Below are 22,807 nucleotides of genomic sequence, written 5' to 3'. Positions count from 1 at the left end.
GCCATAAAAGAAAATCTTATGACATATAAACTTAGAAGGGATGAAGTTATGTGTCTCTAAAAATATAGCAACAAAAAATAAAACCAACAAAACCTGATCCTTTTTGTAGGAATTAAGTTATTAATAATGTCCTTCTGTGTTAGATTACAATTTCTCCATGAAGGTTACTGACTTCTCAGAGGTGTTCAACAAGGTTCCACACTAAATCCACTGTCGTTTACGTTTTCTCTTTGTAAATATAAAATCTGTTTTATTAATCACTTTTGTGCTTTAGAGCCCACCAGCCTGATGGGCCATCTACCTTGATTTCCCTCCTTGTCCAACTCTGGATTCACATGCTACATCCATCAACTAATTTTCCTTCCTTTAATAAAGAAACGCTGGTAAAGCTAAACCTGCTGAAAAAGCAGCTCATATTTTTGCTTCTCCACACTTAAGCCAGTGTAACACAATGCTTACTGGACAGGAAAAAGCATTCCCGAAACCATCAGTCATAAAAATGTTCTAGTCAGGTTTTAAAATGTTCAAACGGTGAGGTACTAATTCACCTCTGTGAAACGTGTTTGTCTGATCTTTGAACTAGTAATTTCATTGACTCTAGCTCTTTCTGTTCTAACCATCATTCCCCACAAAGGAGGTCAGTAGTTTCAGGTTGTGACTGAGGATGTTGCCTAAGCAATTGCATTGGTTAACTCATTAAAGAAAAAGATGTCAAAGACCCATCAGGCATTTACATAGAATCATTATTGCATCTTTAAATGTATCTTCTTATGCAGTCATACACAGTAAATGACTCAGATTATGCATACCATTGAGGTTTGTTTATTACATTAAAATTACTTTTAGAAAATAGCAACTTTAACCAAGTGTTAAACATACTTTTCATTAAGCCCACATCAGTCTGTGTCTAATGAATCTGCATATACTCCTAAATATGTTTTTTACGTACACGTATTCTAATTTAATGAATGTGGCTGTATATTATTATTCCTTTATTTAAATTCTTAATTTTATTTTATTACCTAGTTTTAAAATTGTTCCATGTATTTGTTACATCACTTTCTTATTCTCCTTCTTACTTATGCCGAGTAATCAAAGTTCCCTTAGTGTTTCTACACATTCAATAAAATCAGCAAAACTGTTTTAGTGGTCTTTTATCACCCAAGAATTATAATAAATTATTTAACTTTTACACTGTATGTCATATCCTCAGAGATGTGCAGGGGTTGGAGTGTGTGTCTGGGGTGTGTGGCGGTGTGTGTGTGTGCGTGCTCCTACCTTCTCCCAATGCAGGGTGTGACTGGCAGGTGACTCCCGCAGTTGATGTTCATCCGGTGTGATCAGGAGGAGCTCACCTGGAGCAGGTTTCCCTGAGGCAAATAGTTCCACCTCATAAGTGGTACGCAGACCTCATCTTGTCAAAGCTGTAGTTTATTACGCATACTTCCTTCCTTATTGTCTTCCTTCCTAGGAAACCAGTTCACTCTGCACTCTGGAATCACATTTTTGGATCTGCATAAAATGGAAACATCCGTTAAAGGAGTTCATGCATCTGATCAAAATAACTCCTTTCTGAGGTTTTCCAGGTCAAATCCCACTGCAAGGAGATCCAAAGGCAAACCCAGGGACTAAATATCCCTTTGGTGTAGGAACACCTTAGTATGCAGTTACAATGAGTTGGAGCAGGGCTTTTCAACGAGAGACATGCCATAGCTCTTTGGTGGGGGTCGTGACATGAAGGTGAAAAGAAATGAAAACGTAACTGTGGACTTCAGCCAACTATCCCACACCAGTGACAGAAATAAAATTGAGAGATTTTCACTGCCCAAAGTTATAGTGAGTAAGGAGGTAGTCTTAGTCAACAAAAATTTGACTAAATGACCATAAAGTTGGGATTTTCATGGGCTGGATCTAAAATATGCTCCACTGCCACAAACACGAGTTTTTGTTTTATTTTTATTTTAGCAGTTGTTGTAGAAAGTTCATACTTTTAGCATTATAAATGACAAGGTAAATGAAGCTTCATATGTTGTAGCGCTACACGTAGCTAAAGCAGGGACACACCACAACATCAGTGAAACATATGACTGTCTGGAATATGAGGCTTAGCAACAGCAAAACGTTTACAGAAATAATAGCAATTATGTAGTTTGGGAGGAGGGGGATAGCTCTTTCAAACTTTGAAAACTTTTGAATTAAGAGTATTACTGGGTTGGTTCTCCAGCAATGCTCCCTTTGGGTGTGGTATCCCTGCAACCAGTTCTCACATTAGGTGGAAAACAATTAATGGAAGATTTTCATCTTCCATTAAGAGATCTTAATGGAATTTTAGTAATAAAGAGGGTAACTAAAACTGACAAGTTAGAAAGTTTTAATACTCACACATAGTTTTAAAAAGTTAGAATCCTATGTATATTCAGCTGTAGTCCTTTTTGTTAATATCCTCCTCTACATCGATTACGGATCCTTTTTGTAGTATGAGTGACCAGTTGTCTGTCTTCAGTGTTCGATTTCAGCTGCTAGATAAAAACAAGTTCTAGGATGAGTCATATGCCAGATTTATTCATTCAGGCTCAACCAATCCAAGTCCAAACAACTCCTCATAAGAACATCTCTGTCTATACACTGAGGACAAACTCTATGTTTTTAGATGATGATGAGACAAAACCACATTAAGAGCTGGAGTAGTTCTATCAAGCCTGACATTTCTCAGATAGAGGCAACTTTTTAGCAAGATTACTGTCACATCTTTGGTTAAGTATAATAATGTTGGCGAGTTCATTCCAGGTAAGTCAATATTTTGTGCATATCATGCAATAACTATGTTGGTTCTGGTAACTCAAACTTTGTCCAGGTTCCTGAAGAATAACATTAACACTGGCTTCATTCATGAGTTTTTGGCATGGTGTATTGTAACGCAGCAAAAAAGAAACCTTACATTAATAGATTTATAAATTGCCCTGATTGGAAGCTAACGAGTTGTAAAACAAAGTATCCAACTTGGAAGTTACTCTTTGCAAGCTGTTGGTTTTTGACTCAGCTGTCCAGAGTTAAAGTCCTGATCTTGGGGAATTTGCTGCATGTCTTCCCTTTTTTTTCCTGCTCATTTTCTGTTGGAATGTAGTGCCACAGAATTAAAAACAAATCTACCCAGTATATTTAGTAAGCCAGTCTTGATGCATACAAGTTTTGGCTTTGTTTAGTAAGTATAAACTCAAATACGGCTACAGTTTTAATCTTTGTCTCAGCTCACCATACAGTCAACTGCTATATGGAAGTAAAACTGCTGACTGTTTTCCTTCTAACTCCTGATTTTGGAAAATTTGCTGCCTCTGGGGTCTCCTGAGTTATTTTTGGACTTCTTAAACCATTTTTTCTTGAATAAGAGGCAAAGATTAGTTCCTAACACTGAAAAAACTGCCTCAGTCTCATGCTAAGTTTTGAATTTGTTTCTGAAGTAATTAGCTCAGAATCTCATATAGGCATTGCATAAATCTGTTTCCAAGCGTTTGCTTCTTGAACTTTTCAAGTAAATGGTTGTTATAGCAACTACTTTAACCTACAATGCTCTGTAAGATAATAAGGTGATTTAAGTACTAAAAATATGTTTTTCTTTGTACTGTCTATTATAGGGAGATTAAGATTGAAATCTGTGTTTTCCAGTCTTTTCAGCAGTCTCCATTACAATAGAGGTTATAGTTAGGAAACAAAACATTATCTTCAGTAATTAAAATTTACACTAGAAGTATTTTTGTTATGTTTTTCTAACCTTTATCTGGACCATTTCCTCTTTTTTGAGGGAAAAAGTACACTGCGGTAAAGGTAACGGAAACTTAGCAGCTTTTCGGTAAGAACATGACAGTGTGCGTTTGCATATGGAGTGCACATGGAAATAACCACACACTGATGATTAACCTGCAAGATATACAACCACTCACCAGCATGCTTCTTAGTAAACGGATGTCGAAAACACCTCCACCCTTGCTTGAACTAGCTTATAAGTACGAGCGAAAACACAGGTTGATTTTTTTATGAAAGGCACTTCTGTAACTCTGCTCAAATACTGTCAAAAGTCAGTTTAACATTACTTTGAAAACTGTGAATGAGTTTCAGATGCGATGCATTAATCTTTTACTCACAACCTGAAATTACCAGGAGATAAACATCTTAATTAGTAGAGAACCTGAGTATTTATTTCTATTTGACCTCACATGAAGAGAAGAGTACTAAGAGCTACTACTTTAAATTGGGGAAATAGTTCACCAAAAATTATTGCTCATAAGATAACAAACCAGAATCTTCCTTTTTGGATCAAGTACGTTTACAGATATTTTAATTACACTTTATGCACATTTCTGGTTTCTGTGTATGATTTCATTTGTGTGAATATTACTATATACTATTTTCTTTTTTTTTCTGAAGATTTGCTTCACTTCTCAGAAAATAAATGAAGTAGTCGGTAATTCTAGACTTCTCTATTAAAACGTCCTTCGGTAGATCACCTTTGTCTTGTGCAAACCCTGTGCACTCTTGATTTTATTCCACCCAAAACCACTAAACAAATTTGATGTGTATGTAGGGATTATAATACATATTCTTCTGAGAAATTAAGTCTCATCAATGCAGAATTTTGCATTGTCATAAAAGGAAAATAACCCATAAACCACTTTTGTTTTTGTAGAAACAGCAAAAACCTCTAATGATGTATTTTCTGGGAAGATAAAACTCAACATAAAATTTGTCATTTAAGACTAATAATTAAAATACTCCTGCTTTGCAAGAAATGTATCACACTAGTGTAGAAAACAACTCAAGAAAGTAAACTTTTTTACCACTGCAATTAACATTGAGCTAAATATAAGTATGAGTTATACAAACGTGTGCAAGTTTTATATGTAATAATAATGTACATTTTAAATATATCTATTGTAGTTTTGCCTAAAATGAAGTTGCAATATATGGAGTTTCTTTCCACAAAATAAATAATATTGGTCTTTCATTGGTGCCTAAATATATATCATTAATGTCTTGATATTGACATTTAAATAAATAAAAACTCCATATGCCTAACATAAAAATTTTTCTTTAAACTGTCTTTCAATTTTAACCTTTTTCTGTCTTTTTATGATGTGAAGTCAGTCATACCTCGATGCACAGGATGTGCTCTGATGTATGTTTCCGGTAGCAGCATCAGCAACCTGTATCTGGAATAATAAAGAAGGAAGACTGTGGTTACTCTGATCTTATCTGTGAGCACAGCAGAAAATCTTAAGCTGGGAAAAACTAAGCAAGCTAACATGGTAACTGTGGTTTTACAAATGCAGAAATGTGTTTATATGAATTAGACACTAACAAGCAACACTGATAAGGAAAATGTTTTTCATGTAAGATCCTAATTAGCATGATTTTCCTATTATTAAACCACAGTACATGTAACCATAGCAATAATAATAGATAATTGAAAAATAACAAAGCCTCTTTGACTGATGTGCGTTTAAAGCCTGATAAATGCATTTTGCAGTAATAATAACAACATGATTCTTATACTTGCCAAATAGTTTTTGGTGGAGGCAGTAGGTGGGTTGGTAAAGGTCTGCTTCAATACAAATAATAGCACCATGTCAGTCTTGGTCTTACTTACTCTCAGCGCTGCATTTAACACAGTTGATAATAATATAGACCACTTGAAGAAGAACTAGGTGATACTTTCAGGCACAGCACTTACCTAATTGGAGTCTTACTTAAGACTATTTTGAGTCTTTATGTAACTGTAAATTAAAAAAAATAAAAAATAACATGTGGAGTTCCTCAAGGTTCAGTTCCTCAAGGTTCAATGGGACCATACAGATGCTCAGCATCTATTTGGTCCCATTTGTTTAAATTCTAAAAAAGAAAATAAGAAAATGCATTACCAAAACTACACAAAAACATATGTCTAAAGAGCCATCTCACCAGGAGCCTACAGTTCAATTAAAACATTGGTTAAATATGTTAATAAGATAAAGATGTGGACATGCCAGAATTTTCTTCAATGAAATGAAGATAAAGCCTGATAAATGCAGGCTTTATCCAGTTTCCAGTTTTCTAGAAATAATCAAGTTTATCTGTATAACTTATTTCAGCAACAAGACAGTTCAAAGTGCTTTACATCATGAAAATTTAAAAAATAAAAACATCATAAACACATCACACAGTCACCGATTGTGAAACCAGTAACAGACATTACATTACAGTGTCAGCATTAAAATCATCAACACACATCAAATATGTTGGTCAGAAGCAACTCTAAACATGTGGGTTTTTGATTTAAAAGAACTCAGTGTTTCAGCTGTTTTGCAGTTTTCTGGAAGTTTGCTTCCGATTTATGGTGCATAGTAGCTGAATGCTGCTTCTCCGTGTTTGGTTCTGCATGTCTTTATAACAAATTGTGATTTTTGGAGCCAAAGAAGAGCGTTTAAAAGTCAACACTGAGCTTTAAGCAATAAAGTTAATAATTCCTACATTCGGCTGCAGTTCATTTGTTTTGTAGCCTCAGAAAAAATAAATAAAAGAAGGCGGCATATTAGGTAGTTAGACCAGACCAGAGCACTTTCTGCACACCTGTCAGTGTGGCATAAAAAGTTGCAAAGGTTTGTACAAAGAGAAGCTATTTCTGTCAATTTATGTCACTAATAGCACATTTAAACACCTGTGTTTCAGTGATACACAGTGTACCACAATAACCAGAGTCAGATCAGGCTGAAAATGCTGTATCATTTGAAGATTAGGTGGAAGTAATTTACCCAGCTTTAACACATACTGTATTTTATCTACTGTAAATACTGGTTTCATAAATTTTATGTTGAGAAAACAGAATTTAGAAAAGTGCCTCTTCTGCCTGAATTTAATTTGTAATTATGTTATTTACTTATTTTTTTCATCTTTACTCTTTAAATTACCAACATTTGTGCATTACCTTGTATTTTTGTCTGTCTGATTCCATCTATTTTTGATCATGCTTATTCAAGAAATTGTTGCCCTCTCATTATGCAACACAGAACAACATGAAGAAATAGCATTCCAAAAATAAGTGATGAATAAAAATATATTTATCCATACATCAAGTGAAGCTAGCAAATAGTTTCATCTCACCAAAGTGGCATGTTGTTTAATAACATGAAACCACGTGCCTATAAACAAGTCTTCAAATAAAAACATGCAGTATTTTTTTCCATTACATAGACATCTAAACCTTCTTGCCACTGCTGATGTGTGGGAGGTACAGCTTTGAGCCAAACATTTATTGTTATCAATGACACCATTAAACAGATTTTGAGAATTTGAACTTTCTTTCCAAACCACGCAATGACATAAATCTCAAAATAGAAAAGTTTGGGTCAAGTGGCAAGTTAAGCTTCAATATATGGTTTGGATTGCTCATTGGATCCCTTGCTAGTAAGATCCTGGCAATCCCATAAAATATGTAAATTGTACTTTTGCTAACTTCTACCTGAGAAGTTTCTTGGGCGTCTTCTTTTTACTTTTACTTGAGTAAAAAATATGTTGAAGCGCTAAGTATAATTATTGTGTATATTACCCTTTTCCTTCCTGTAGGCGGTGCACTTTCCCATGAAATGCTTGCAACGACCACAGATGAAGAAAGTACTGTTGTGCGATATGCCGTAAATCATGTGGCACTGTTGAGCAATACTTAATATTTTGTTGTTCTTAAAAGAGAAACTGTCACATCAGGCGTTCACCAACTGAGTCCAAACAGTGCCTGACTTTCGATTTCACATTACTTTCGATTTTTGATGTGATTTGTACCGACATACACGTTTCAATTTTTCGGAAAATCCGCGTAGTGATCGTGTTTTCCTGTGTGACACAAGGAACTACACTAACCGCATTCTGTTGTAGAAGAACAGGGTTTGTCCACTGCTCCTGTTTCTGCCACCCCCCGCTCCCACAAAACGATGCTGGTCACCGTTTTCTGCGCGCCGAGGGATCGCCCAGAAACCACGTTTGCCCTCGACGTGTCCCCGGAGCTGGAGCTGAGGGACTTTGTAGCACTTTGTGAACTGGAGTCAGGAATCCCAGCTGGGGAAATCCAGGCAAGACCCAAACTGGATGTAGCCGCGGAGCTAACTCAGCTAGCAGCTAACGTAGATAGCATGAATCGCACTGTTGATGATTTGACGCTTGAGCTGTTGCGAAACATGAGTTATTAACAACAGATATGCTTTTAGACATATTTTCACTCATTTATTAGGACATTATAGGAAAAGAGTCATCTACCACAGCGTGAGATTACTGTCAAACCTGTAAAGTTAACTGTTATGTGAGCAAATTAAGTAGTTATCTGTAGCTAAATGTTTCTGGTTGGGTTATCAAGATAAAGAGAAACTGTAAGCTCATTGCTTAAGGTCCGGTGAATTTTTAACAGCTTTAACACTAAACACAGCTGTATAAATCTGCTGTTATTTTTGTTTTAGGAACCAGTTGGAAAGTTCAGTGTTTTCATTGGCCTTGTGTTTGATCTCAACTAACAACTATTTAGATGCACCGATCGACTGGCTAGAGGTCGGAAGTAGACCATTTTTCCCTTGATCAGGTCCAAACAGAGATTGACGGATCAAATACTGAAGTCATGTTTTATTTCATATTTATGAAAAGCGTCAAATCAAAGAAATCCCATTTATTAGCTATAAATATATCACTGAATCATGTGTAATGTGGTCTTCTTTTGAGTTTAAGAAAAATGGTCTTTATTATCCCTCAGTAGGGAAATTCAGGTGTCCCAGCACCAAAGTCCAAGCATGTAGTTTTACACAAAAGTAAAGATATGTACACATTTAGAGCATATAAAAAATACTGTGCAGTTATTAAAACTAATTACATATTTTGGTACATATGTGTGTACCAAAAAAAACAAAATGTGTTTCCCTTAGCGTCCAGCAATCTGTTACTGAAGAAGCACTACAGTTCAGCAACAGCTTCACGTTGGGTGGGAAACACTAGGAAAAATAGAAAAAGAGCAAGAAAAAAATTATTTTATGTGTAAATCGATACTGTGATAATCGCTTCAGTTTAAAAAACATTGGAATATGTATCAACCACAAAAGGCCTGATCGGTGGATCTCTAAATATTTTTCATTTAAGAAAATTTAAATAGAATGCATTAACACATAATTGTATACTCTTTGGTCTAAGACTGTACAAAAATTAACTGATTTAGTTTGACGGAAAAGCAGTCTTCTGGAATACTTTGCCAGATTTCTAACAGAATCTTCTAAGATTTTTAATTTGGGATGTAGGCCTCCTTTTCCAGAAGATCCATGAACTGTGTCAGAAATGTAGAGGTCCTGGTTATTTGGATATCTGTTACAGAATATAAAGTGTGTTAGGAGAAAAAGCAGGCAGCGGTGAATCTGATAATACTAATCTCTATTCTCTGCTCGAAACTATAACTGTGTCTATAACTGTTTGTTTTTTACATTCATACAGATCTCTACTAAACATACTGAAAACAAGAATGTTAAATTAAGATAAACTGTTGCATTAGACATGCTGTCCATGGACATAGACCAGTATATTCTCTGACTAAAATAACCTTGATTAAAAATACCAAGCTTTCACATTATCATTTTATTTAAAACAACAAAAAAAACAACTATTAATGCTGTTACTTCATAACAGTTATCAAGTGTTGCAATGTGACACTTTTTTTTTACAAAGAAATGGGCTTATATCCACAGAAATCTTTTATTGAAAACGATTCTCTGAAAGCCTGGAGACCACTTTAAAAAAGAAAAATTAAAATGTGTTCAATATAACAATTCCAATTTTCCAAAATCTGCTTTGATGCAAGATTTAGTGGGACCTAATATTTTAAATTTCTCCCATGCATTCAAAGTTTATTTGTCTGTAATCTAGTTGGCCAGCAAATGAGTTTGTTCCAGATCTTCCTGACCAAGATGCTGAAGTTCAATGCGGTTGATGTGATCATTGTGATGATAGAAGTGAAAAAATAAATGAGGATTAATCAGAACTGAGATCTTGCAATGTGTTGCAAAACTATTATGATTATATGTTGTAATATTTCACCACATTACAGAATCCTCTATTATTTTCCAACAAAAATTAAATTACTCATTATGCAAAAGGACAAATTACTGTTTCATGTTATCTCTTGTTGTCAGGTAAAATTCTTGTAGTATTTTAAATTCAATTTACTAGAACAAGATACTTATAAGAAATAGCTCGTGGTGAGTGCAGCATGATTGGACTGCAGTGGGATCTCCATCGATTAAATAATCTTAACCTTTCTTCCAAACAGATCACGTATGTAGAGCAGCCCCTAAAAGACCCCACCCGTGCCTTGGGGACTTACGGTGTCAAGGATGGAGATGTGGTTGTTCTTCGACAAGCTGACAGAAGGCCTCCACAAACTCAACCAGCCTTTCCAGGTAACATGTCTGTTGACATTTCCTTTGACCAGCAGTCTGGCTTATTAGCTTTTAGGGCTTGACACACGGGAGGCAACGTCACTCCCTCTGCATTTATTTCCTTTGGAACTTATATATATGGTGACAATCGCTTGTCCTCCTTCAACCAAGCGACCGGCAAAATTTGTGCAAGTGAAATTTCGAACTTGTAGACATGTACATGCAGGTTAGAGATGTGAAACACAGTTGAAAGTGTGAAAGAGGTTGTATTATGTATTTTCCAGGCATGCAGTGACATTTTTAGCACAATCAAGCAACTATATTACCTTCAGTTCTTATAAAGATGTTGTGTATATCAAGCATAACTTAAGACATTTGACTTCCCTGCCTTGAAATTGGGTGTGTGTCTCTTTAAGAAGCTTCTGCTCTTTCTGGCACTCACTCTGCCTTCAACAATGCCTTTCCATTATGCTGTTTACAACCGTTCTTTGGAGCATTGGTCTGAGACGTAGTTCATATGATTGCTTTCAATACCAGGCATGGTTTTGATTGGGGAATAAACATTATGGCATGATACAAGGCTCAAAAAAGTTGATTTTATATATTTCCCTCCCTTAAACTTTGTCGTTGCTGCTATTCATGTCCCATGTGTCAGGTTAGCTTTTGCCTTTCACTGTCATTCGTCGCTCCCTAAAGGCTCTTAACTCGGTGCATGTTTGTGCCTGGAAGGATTATATTCTCTGTTACATGGTGGTGAGAAGGTCCCATGTTCAAGTCCCAGTCTTTCTGTTTTTCCAGTGCTTGCAAGGGTTCTCTACGGGTTCTTAAGCCTCCTTCCACAGTCCAAAAACAAGTTAAACTAAAATTACATTTATTGGTGTCCCTTAACTTCTTTTATGTGTGAATGTGTGTGAGGGTGGTTGTCTTTGTGTTTCCCCGTGTACTTTGCCTTTCATCCAGTGACCGGTGTCGATAGGCTCTAGACTCCTCCACCCCACCACCATTGGTTGGAGTCGATGGATGGATGGTTGAAAAGTCTAACTTCTTTCCCTTTCTCCTTCTCATCAGGCCTGCCCCGTATCGACTTCAGATCCATCACAGTCCCTGGCACCTCATCTTCACCCAATCAACCTCCTGCCCCGCAGCCGCGGCAACAAGTTCCGCAGCAGCCACCGCCGCCGCAGCCGCGCCCCACACAGCCTTCTTCGCCGATGGCCTTTGGCGGCTCTTCGCCACAGGGCCTGGACAACCCCGCCTTACTACAACAGATGCTATTATCCAATCCACATGAGCTTTCCCTTCTCAAGGAGAGAAACCCTCCACTTGCTGAGGCCCTGCTGAGTGGAGATTTAGGTGAACACATTAAAGTTTTTAGTGCCTTAAAGAGGCTTAATAACTGGGGAGTTTTTAAATATTTTTGTCACATTACCAACACAAACTTCAATATAATTTATTAGGATTTTATGTAGGGTATAATTGAGAAGAGAAACACAGAAAAGTGTGTTATTTGTTTTTAGTATTCTCAAGTCAACACGTTTTAGAACAACCATTTGCTGCAATTTCAAGCATGTCTGCAATCTCCCATACACAATTTTTGGCAAACAAGATTTTTCGTAGTTTTTTTACTTTCAAAAATGTCTTTCCTCTTGCTTGTTTTGCATAAAGATCAAATTGGTGGCGTAAACTACATACGTGTGTTGTATCAACAGATTTCCAACTAGCAGTTATTTGATCCCTCTTTTTTTCAGAGCGTTTCACCAAAGTGCTGCTGGAGCAACAACAGGATCGAGCCAGAAGAGAGCAAGAGCGAATCAGACTTCTGACCGCTGATCCGTTTGATTTGGAAGCTCAGGCAAAGATTGAGGAGGACATCAGGTAGGAAAACATTTAAAAAATCACTATAACAACTTACTTCAATGCAATACAAAATACAACACAGCTCTGGTTTCACTGATAATGAAAGTGAAAAATTTGAACATGATTTTTGTCATTTCTAACCTAATTCAACCGTGCATTAAAATTCAGTCTTTGACCACCATGTTTTAACTTTCTTTCTTTTACCAGGCAGCACAACGTGGAGGAGAATATGACAATTGCAATGGAGGAGGCCCCAGAAAGCTTTGGACAGGTGGTTATGCTGTACATTAACTGCAAAGTCAATGGCCATCCTGTGAAAGCTTTTGTTGACTCAGGTAATGAACATAAAACCCTGATGCCTGATAAAGTTTCTACAAGTTTGTTGGTCAAGAAACGAAGCGGTAATAAAACATGCGAGCGCTGAACAGTGGTTTAGTTTCAGCATGTTCAAAAATATCTTGGCTTCAAAGTTAGTGGGAATGTCACTTTTAGTTGATCAGGATTTGTTTTATACTTGAATTTACCTTTCTGTTTGTCGTCCTGTCATATTTGAATACATGTAAAAAGCAACATTAACTCACCAGCCATCAGTATCTGACTTTAGTTACAGTCATTAAAACTGACATTCAAGCATGAATTAAAACGACGCAGTATGTTTGATACCGAAATTGCACCTTTCAGTCCTGTTTTGTCAATTTTTGTCCTCCTTTTATCCGTTTTTTGTTTGTCATGTTAAGGAGCGCAGATGACCATCATGAGCCAGGCGTGTGCAGAGCGCTGCAACATCATGCGACTGGTGGACCGGCGTTGGGCGGGGATCGCCAAAGGAGTGGGCACTCAGAAGATCATCGGCAGAGTTCATTTGGGTAGATGGCTTCATATGAATACAACTCTTCAACATGTTAAAATGTAGTATATTAAAATACAACAATAACGGTTTTATATTCACTCAGGCATTATCCTCTTTAATTTTACAACACAGGTTGTGATTTAATAAGCGTGAAGCGATTAGAGGCTTTTTTTCTGAATGCAGAATCAAATTTTTTAAATCCAAACAAGCAGAGCTTGGTTAAATGTAACTATTTGGATACTAAATGTCCTGATATTATCTGGTTGTGGAGCAGCAGAAAATATTTTTTTCTGAAATCTGGGTTTATCGTATTGTTTTTTAATTTATTGTGATAAAGAGTTTTTATTTATTGTTGTCACGATAAATATCAATTCATAATGTTTAAAAACTCCCAAAACTTTCCACATGGTTCAGATTATTTTAACTGTTTTCTCCACTGTTTGTTCAATGAAAACATTAATAAATAACAATATTTTTGAATATATGATTAAACAGGGCTACTGTGTGCAGTCTAATGCTACAAATAACACTTCTTTACATGACTGGTGTCCTACATAAGTATCCTAAATTGGATTGTTTTTCAAGGTCAATATTTGTGTTTGTTGGGCTATAATTACTGTGACACAGTCATATGCCTTCCTTACAAAATCGTGATACAACTTTAAGTCTTTATTCCCCTTTTTCTCCTTTTTCTTCCTTCTAGCTCAGGTCCAAATAGAAGGAGACTTCCTTCCTTGTTCTTTCTCCATATTGGAGGACCAGCCGATGGACATGCTGCTAGGCCTGGACATGCTGAAGAGACATCAGGTTGGCTGTATTCAAAAAGTATATTTAGATGATAAAATAAATAAATAGAGTAAAATTTACTGAGACGAGTTATATTGATGACATTGTAATTTATCAATGCACATGCAGAAAGGCTTTTTTTTTTCCTCTCGATAATTTAGGGACGTTTTCTGTCCGCTTCTCCTTGTAGTGTTCAATTGACCTGAAGAAGAACCTGCTCATTATCGGCACCACGGGCACCGAAACGCGCTTCCTGTCTGAGGCGGAACTGCCGGAGTGCGCCCGGCTCGCGTACGGACCAGAAGGACGTGAAGATGCGCGTCCAGAGGAGATCGCTGACAGAGAACTGGCAGAGGCGCTTCAGAGATCTATACAAGAGAGTGGTAAGAAGCTGTGTCAGCGCTCTGGTTTCATTTATTTATTTTTTTTTTCTTTCCAGCTCTGTTAGATTTACATTTGCATGTGCCACTTAAAGCTTCTTACTCGCAACCTCATTTATGCACTCATCTGAATTTCCAGTCACATCATGTCATCACTTCAACAGTTTGAATGTGTTTCAAGAAAAAGATGAGATCAGATCACTGTCAAATGAGATTAGGATCTAATGTCATCAGAACTAGGCTTCTGGTTACAGAGAAACTGATATTTATGAGGTGAAACTTAACTTCTGCATCTCGTCATTGGTGTAACGGACCTGTCAGCTGTACCGCTCATGGTGGGTGTCTTCCTTTCTGTACTGAGTCAAAATCTGGAGGAAATCCCCTCCAAAATGATGCATTAGTGCCAACTTACAGTACCTTTTTATTATGCAAAGATATGAAAGTCTAGTATGAGCTTCTGCTGCGGATGGCAGTTCAGATGGATGTCTGAGGAGCTCGACAGAACCACTCGGAGCCGCCTACTCAGAAAAACTGAAAAGAACATGCAGTTCAAGCCGAGACGTAGGAGGTTATTTTTTCTAAATCAGATTAATAAAATGCAAACCGAACATAAACATCCGGTGGCAGGAATGCAAAAACAACAAACTGGAGACAATTTTCCATCAACAGAAACTCTCTGGTAATTGGTGACATACGTTGCGTTTTGTGTTCTCTCTGAAGTGGGAATATCAAAGCTCATAAACAAAAAGAACATGCAAAATTGGAGATCTGTGAGCAACAAGCCTTCTCCATGTATAAAACATAAAAGCTTCATGAATAACCAGTTTATTTTCTCTTCCAACCACCAAACTAGAGGTGCACATCGTTCTTAAGCTTTTTATGAGGGCAAGTGCCTTTGAAGTTGTGAAGCCAAAAATTGGAGAGAAATATGTTTAATATTCACTTTACTGTCAGCAGGTCAGAAAATCACAGAATTAAATTAAGAGTCAATTTCAGCACACCAGTAAAAAAAAAGATCTGCACAGAAAAAACAACAACATTGCGCCAGATTTGTACTGATAACTCAAAACAAATACTGGCTCGACAACAATCCTGCAAAAGTCAAACAGTTCAGGTTTTCAAATATGAACCTGAGACAAAATTAATGCAGCATTGTTAGAAATTTGTGAAACATTTTTCTGATTTGTGAAACTGCAATAAAGGGCAATTTTTATCCTTTTTTACATTTAGATAATATTAGAACTGCTCTAATTCCAAAACCACAACACCAAGGCACTTCAAAGCTGGACTGGATTATTCTGCTCTAATAGCAGAATATTTAGAACCATGTTTGGGATTTGTGAAACCTTTTTCTGATTTGTGAAACTTCACTAAAGTTTAGATTACTATTCACACTTATTCCATGCAGTTTTTTTCAAATTCAATTCTAATTCAAAACCACTTTATTAATCCCAATGAGAAATTAAATGTTGGTGTAACTCATTAATTCAAAGAGTTATTGTAGATGGTGATGGCTGTTGGAAGGAAAGATCTTTGCAGTGCTCTGTTAAGTGAAGTTTCACATATCAGAAAAATGTTTCTGCTACTAGTTGAGAATAATTTAGTCTAGGTTTGAAGAGTCCAGGTGTTGTAGAATTGGAATTAGAGCAGTTCTCGTGTGACCAAGATAAAAATAAAAGTGGTGAAATCGCCCTTTTTTTGAAGTTTCACAAATCAGAAAAAGGTTACACAAATCACAAACATTATTCTAAATATTCTCCTATTAGTTGTGAATAATCCAGTGCAGGTTTAAAGTGTCTAGGTGTTGTGGTTTTGGAGCTGGAGCAGTTCTAGTGCAAACCAGATGCAAAAAAGTGGTAAAATCACCCTTCACTGACGTTTCACAAATCAGATAAAAGATTCACAAATACCAAACATGGTTCTAAATATTTTGCTATTAGTTGAAAATAATCCAATCCAGGTTTGAAGAGTCTAGGTGTTGTAGTTTTGGAATTGGAGCAGTTATACTATGACAGAGATCCCAAAAAAAAGTGGTGAAATCAACCTTTTTTGAAGTTTCACAAATCAGAAAAAGGTTTCACAAATCACAAACATGGTTTTAAATATTCTCCTATTAGTTGTGAATAATCCAGTGCAGGTTTAAAGTGTCTAGGTGTTGTGGTTTTGGAGCTGGAGCAGTTCTAGTGCAAACCAGATGCAAAAAAGTGGTAAAATCACCCTTCACTGACGTTTCACAAATCAGATAAAAGATTCACAAATACCAAACATGGTTCTAAATATTTTGCTATTAGTTGAAAATAATCCAATCCAGGTTTGAAGAGTCTAGGTGTTGTAGTTTTGGAATTGGAGCAGTTATACTATGACAGAGATCCCAAAAAAAAGTGGTGAAATCAACCTTTTTTGAAGTTTCACAAATCAGAAAAAGGTTTCACAAATCACAAACATGGTTTTAAATATTCTGCTATTAGAGCAGAATAATCCAGTCCAGGTTTGAAGAGTCTAGGTGTTGTAGTTTTTAAACTAGAGTCAATTAAAATGCATAAGGTATTGAAAAATTAGGTGGTATCGCCCTTTAGCCATTTCCCTAATTGGAAGCTGGAGTCAGAATCCAACTTCAGCTTCGTCACCAGTTTCCACTTGTCAAACCATGCGATCGATAGAAAGTTTTGATCCACAATCACGTATCTGAAGGTTGAGAGGCGTATGAGTGAAAGACAGCACTATGGACATTTGCTAAATGCTTACCAAACGGCTAGAAGCCTACCTGCAGCAGCGTCTCCTACCTAGGCTGGTGAAAAACAGCCATATACTGTAAGTAGCAGCTGTCTTCAAGACGCTGACGTGCAGCTGGTCATGTGACCCTAAAGCCACGTGATCATTGACACACTGAATAGTGTTTGGTTTATTTTTGTGCTAAAGAAATTAAGAAAAAGAGCATTTTATTTTAAAATAAATCTTTAAATAAAAATACATAAAAGTGAATCTAACAAAAATGGAAAAAAAAATATCCTGGTTACACTTACATATACTTAAATTAATTATGAGTATTATAATATTTTGAGATTTTGAAGATGCACTTAAAACATGTGGATTGATTATACAAGAGATAATTTCACCGATTTTTCAGAAACTAGAACCGGCTGCACTAATTTGAATTTGATGTAAATTTTCTGTATTCAGAGACTGAATTTTAAATTGTTCATAAAAAATTATATTTCAAATATATATATATACATATATATATATATATATATATATATATATATATATATATTATACTGGGTAAAATACACACTTAAACTCTAACCTTTTAGGTTTACAAGCATTCTCCTTCTGACTGGACCTAATATTAATGTTAGTGAGTCAGAAACAAAACAGTTCAAGCTTGAGTTTGTGTAGAAAGCTTAAGACTGGGGTGAAGGCTAAGAGCCCTTCCAATCTCAGATACATGGAGTTCATTTAAAAGATAAATGATCAAAAACAGCAGCGGAAATATTTGTTAGCAATTATAAGAAGCGCTTCACTGCTGTCACATTAAAATAATGGTCAACTGTAGATGAATGAAGTCCCTTGGCTGAAAATATTTTCTCAAACACGATGATTTCTTATGATCTGATAAATGCGGTAGAACTGCAGTAAATTATGCTCAGCTTGTTCTCAGTCGGAGTAAACCAATATATGATAAGATTAAAAGTTTTAATAATTGATTTTAAACGTTCAGCCGAAGTGACTTCATTCAGGAGGTCATCTTCTGCGGTTGACTGATGGGTTTGTGAACATCCCGATGAAGAACCCGGCCTGGGCTCAGGTTGTTTTCAGATGACACTTTTCACATCTGACATGTGTGAAAAGGCCGACAGTTTGGTTTGGTTGCATGCTCTGTGTGTGACTGCTAACTTTCTCCGTCCCTTTGCATGATGTGTGTGGTGTGTGCCCCTAACCCCTGAGCAGGAGAGCACTGATGCATTTGGAGACAGCTGAAGAGGGCCCGACCAACCAGGTACTGCAAACTCACAAGACCATTTCCAGAGCTAAGTCCATTGCTGTTGAATCATTTAGTGTTTTATTTTGCTGTTATTTTGCTGCTGTGTGGTTGTTGTACCTTTTTATGTTTACTTATTGGTGTATTAAACCTGAGTTTACAACATTTAAAAATAGCAAAAGTGGCATTGTTCATAAGTTATTAGTGTGAGAGAGCTGAACATTTATAAATGTGGTTGAAACGTCGTCCAGCTGACTGAGTCCCAGTTCTGCTTTCTCCCATATTAGACACTGCAGATGGACAAACTACCTCACTGCAGCCCTCGCCATTTATATTACCAAGACCCTTAGACCGAATGGCCATACCCTCCTCTTCCTCTCAAAGCCCTTCTAGTTGTCAATCACAGAATCCGACCTTGGATCGCTCCCAGTCTGCGCCGGCCGCCGTGCAGCAGGCCCCACAGCTTCCTGAACCTTTGACCCCAGAAAATGATGCTTCTCCACCTCATAGCGACCATTTCCACCATCTGCCTCACCAAAGCGAATCCAACATGTCCCCCACTCCCAGTCCAACATCGGATATATTCGCCAGTGAGTCCCAGGACCCCAGTGGGGTGGCGCCAGCTGACGGTGTTGAATCTGACCAGGTGGAGAGCTCTTCACATGAGGAGTGTTTGCCTGAACAGCCCATGGACCAGGAGGTGAACGAAAGCGAAGCGGCGGAGACCGCAGTGGCCGACTCCGTTGAAATGGCGTGTCCCGCCAACTCCGCTGAGAGGGAGCAGCCTGACGGTGACCGCTGCTCCAGCTCCGACAGCATCCCGTCCCTGGCGGCAGCACTGAAGGAGCTCCACGAGCTGCTGGTGCAATCGCAGAACCGCAGCATGTCCTGCTCCCCTTCCCACCCGCATGGGCAGGACTCGGACAAAGCTTCCCCCGAGCCAAGCACACCGACGCCAGAAAACACCCAGTCTGCTCCTTCTACTGCCAACGCAGCTGCTGCAGAAACAAGTGATGCCAAAGCTAACTGTGCTGCTGACGAGAAACCATCGGAGAGTCCTGTCCCTGACCTCCAAGGTCAGGCTGAGCGTCTGCATGAAAACGCAGCAGAAATAGGGGAAGGGCTCGAACCGCCACGGTGCCCCGACAGCTCAGAGGATAGAGAAGAGACCTGCATTAGCGACAGTTCTCAGCCTGAGCCGGAGGTTTCTCCCGGTTCTGCAGCGGTGCCCGAGTTCAGGGAACCACCGGAGGGGCAGCACGGACGAGGAGTCGCAGACGGACAAGCTGCCAACACCCCGGATTCCCTTCAGATGGAGCGAGCTTTCCTCAGCCCTGCATCAGCGGCTGTTAGCCCGCCACAGGAAGTTACAAGCACCTCGTCCTCGTCTGCTACTCTTCTCACTCAGACCCCTCCACCTTCGTCGTCCCCGGCCCCCGTCCCACCCTCTCCACGTCCCTTTATGGAACAGTTCCCAGCCGAGCACATCCAGAGGATCCAGGCAGCGGGTTTTTCTGCCAGGGAGGCGGTGGAGGCACTCGAGCAAGCCCACGGCGTAGTAGAGATCGCTCTACTGGCTCTTCTGGCTCGCAGCATCACTGTGCCCACCTAAACTCATGAGCAATCACACAAGAGTCCCCGGCCTCCCGACTCAGCATCTGTCTTCTTTATACCTTGTTGCAGATCCAGATGTCTCAGTCTCCTATTTGAAAGGGAGCTTGGAAAAGCCACAGGGAACAAAAAACACAAAATCTTATCTAGTATTTTTTGGTCTACTTTGTAACTCAAATATCCTTAAATATGCTTGAAATAAGACAGATTTAACTTACAAGTAACTTTTTAACAAGATGTAGGAGCTTGTTTTATGATGTAAATAATTCCTCAAGTGCTAGTTCTACTTATAAAGTGAAAAATCTCTTGTTATAATTCAATCTGCCACTGAAACCAGTACTTTTTCATCAATATTAAGGAATTATTTACTGAAAACAAGCTCTTACATTTTGCTGAAAAGTTTGTTTTATCTTATTTCAAATGTAATAAAAAAACTGGACCAAAAATACTTGGTAGGATTTTGTGTTTTTGCAGTGAATCCTGTCTCTTGGTTTGTCATAAAGAAAGTCTAAGAGGAAACAAGAGAACTGGTCATTTGTTTGTGGCTATTACAGATATGTGAGGAGTGTTTGCATGCAGATGTTTTGGGTAGCCCATCAATCAAATTGGTTTTTTAAGCAATTTGGTATCATTTGATTTTTTTTTTTTTTTTGCCTTGTTTTGTTTTCCGACATTGATTTGTCAATACATTCAAATAGTACAATTAATTCTCAAACCCTTAAATAGTCAAAGTTTCTCTTTCTGAAAAATCTGTTAATCATGAATACAGTCTGTGCTCCTTTGCGGTTTGTCTTGTTTGTAGCCCAAATGATGACAGAACTGCCTATTGGGAACGTAAGCAGCTCACATTCAAAGTGAAAAATAATTGGAAATCTTTCAATTAACAGTAAACATCACTAAAATACCAATTGTATTTAAATGCGAGAGTAGATGGCATTTCTGGTTCAGCATGTCTCTTACAGAAGGTATCTTGTACTGTTTGTATGACTCTGCAATCCGAAAGCTTTCCAACATGTAGATTACAGAACCTGTTTTAAGCTCTTGTTCTGAAACTTTCTATGTGTCAAATCCTCGTAGTGTGTTTATACTTGAAATTATCCCTTTTCTTTCTCATTTTGAGTCTGGCCATCTTGTCAGTGCATCATATATCAAGGAGTTTCATGGCTTTATTTGAGTCATACCTACAATATTCAGGCAGATTTCATTATTTACTTTTATCTTGTAAGAAATTTTAAATTGCAAATAAAATGAAACTAATATTTGTATACTTTGTCTGTTTCAAGTCATTTTTCATTATTCATATGCTAAACAAGTAGTGAGGTATTTGAAATATAGTTTTTTAACTTTCGTATCTTACTACTAACATTGGTTTCTTATTGAAGTGGAATATTATCCACAGTTCAGCTATAAGTTATTCATAACCCTTGCATTTTACTTTTCAAAGATTCCAGTTTAATGAGTCCTGACTGCACTTTTTGTCATTATTTCATTTTATTTATTTGAAAACAAATTAGCATTTGCAGTACCATTTTATTTATTTTTTTGTGTAAAGCGATAAGAAAGGGGCGGTAAAAGTAAAGTTCTACAATATTTATTGAATTGGACTGTGAACCTGAATAAATGTGAGTACATGACTGCATTATACACTGCCTGGCCAAAAAAAACGTGGCCACCTGGATTTAACTAAGCAAATAGGTACAAGCCTCCTGTTGGATAAGTACTGCATAGGCGATTATCTTTCAGCTGGCAACAAGTTATTTAACCCCAGCTGATGCAATGAGTAACTCCTCATTTCTTAAACAACCATGGCAAAAGACACATCCTGTGGTCGTGGAAAAGACGTTAGTCTGTTTAAGAAGGGTCAAATCATTGGCATGCATCAAGCAGAGAAAACATCTAAGGAGATTGCAGAAACTACTAGAATTGGGTTAAGAACTGTCCAACGCATCATTAAAAACTGGAAGGATGGTGGGGAACCATCGTCTTCCAGGAAGAAATGTGGTCGGAAAAAAATCCTGAATGATCGTGATTGGCGATTACTTAAACGTTTGGTCAAATCAGATCGAAGGAAAACAACAGCAGAACTCAGGAGTATGTTTAATTGTGAACGCAAAAGCATTTCCACACGCACAATGCGAAGGGAACTCAAGGGGTTGGGATTGAACAGCTGTGTAGCCGTAAGAAAACCTCTAATCAGTAAGGCTAACCAGAAAAAAAGGCTTCAGTTTGCTAGGGAGCATAAAGATTGGACTCTGGAGGAATGGAAGAGGGTCATGTGGTCTGATGAGTCCAGATTTACCCTGTTCCAGAGTGATGGGCGCATCAGGGTAAGAAGAGAGGCAGGTGAAGTGATGCACCCATCATGCCTAGTGCCTACTGTACAAGCCTGTGGGGGCAGTGCTATGATCTGGGGTTGCTGCAGTTGGTCAGGTCTAGGTTCAGCAACATTGTGTGCCCAAAGAATGAGATCAGCTGACTACCTGAATATACTGAATGACCAGGTTATTCCATCAATGGATTTTGTCTTCCCAAATGGAACGGGCATATTCCAAGCTGACAATGCCAGGATTCATTGGGCTCACATTGTGAAAGAGTGGTTCAGGGAGCATGAGACATCTTTTTCACACATGGATTGGCCACCACAGAGTCCAGACCTTAACCCCATTGAGAATCTTTGGGATGTGCTGGAGAAGGCTTTGCGCAGTGGTCAGACTCTCCCATCATCAATACAAGATCTTGGTGAAAGATTAATGCAACACTGGATGGAAATAAATCTTGTGACACTGCAGAAGCTTATTGAAACAATGCCACAGCGAATGCGGGCTGTAATCAAAGCTAAAGGCGGTCCAACAAAATATTAGAGAGTGTGACCATTTTTTGGTGGCGACTTTTTTTTTGGACAGGCAGTGTATAT

General features: G+C 37.9%; 1 protein-coding gene across 5 annotated transcripts; it reads left to right on the top strand.

Annotated features, from left to right (window-relative positions):
* The first annotated feature begins 7,656 nt into the window (after nt 1-7,656).
* On the top strand, nt 7,657-21,158 carry ddi2 (DNA-damage inducible protein 2). Of its 5 annotated transcripts, XM_028002606.1 has the most exons (10): nt 7,956-8,093; nt 10,319-10,448; nt 11,496-11,780; nt 12,176-12,302; nt 12,492-12,619; nt 13,022-13,150; nt 13,838-13,941; nt 14,111-14,303; nt 18,252-18,300; nt 18,570-18,657. In XM_028002606.1, exons 1-9 carry the CDS (start codon nt 7,956-7,958, stop codon nt 18,260-18,262), a joined length of 1,245 nt encoding a protein of 414 aa, XP_027858407.1. In that variant the 3' UTR covers nt 18,263-18,300; nt 18,570-18,657. The 5 variants fall into 5 exon arrangements, 4 of the variants coding, with proteins under 4 accessions (XP_027858404.1, XP_027858403.1, XP_027858407.1 ...); XM_028002603.1 differs by lacking the exon at nt 18,252-18,300 and having other exon boundaries at nt 7,657-8,093; nt 12,492-12,555; nt 13,030-13,150; nt 18,570-21,158; XM_028002602.1 differs by lacking the exon at nt 18,252-18,300 and having other exon boundaries at nt 7,658-8,093; nt 18,570-21,158.
* The last annotated feature ends 1,649 nt before the right edge of the window (nt 21,159-22,807 follow it).

This window comes from Xiphophorus couchianus, chromosome 20 (assembly GCF_001444195.1).
Source record: "Xiphophorus couchianus chromosome 20, X_couchianus-1.0, whole genome shotgun sequence".
Classification (NCBI taxonomy): domain Eukaryota; kingdom Metazoa; phylum Chordata; class Actinopteri; order Cyprinodontiformes; family Poeciliidae; genus Xiphophorus; species Xiphophorus couchianus.
Note: the sequence above shows the minus strand (reverse complement) of the source record. Positions and strands in the feature narration are given on the sequence as shown.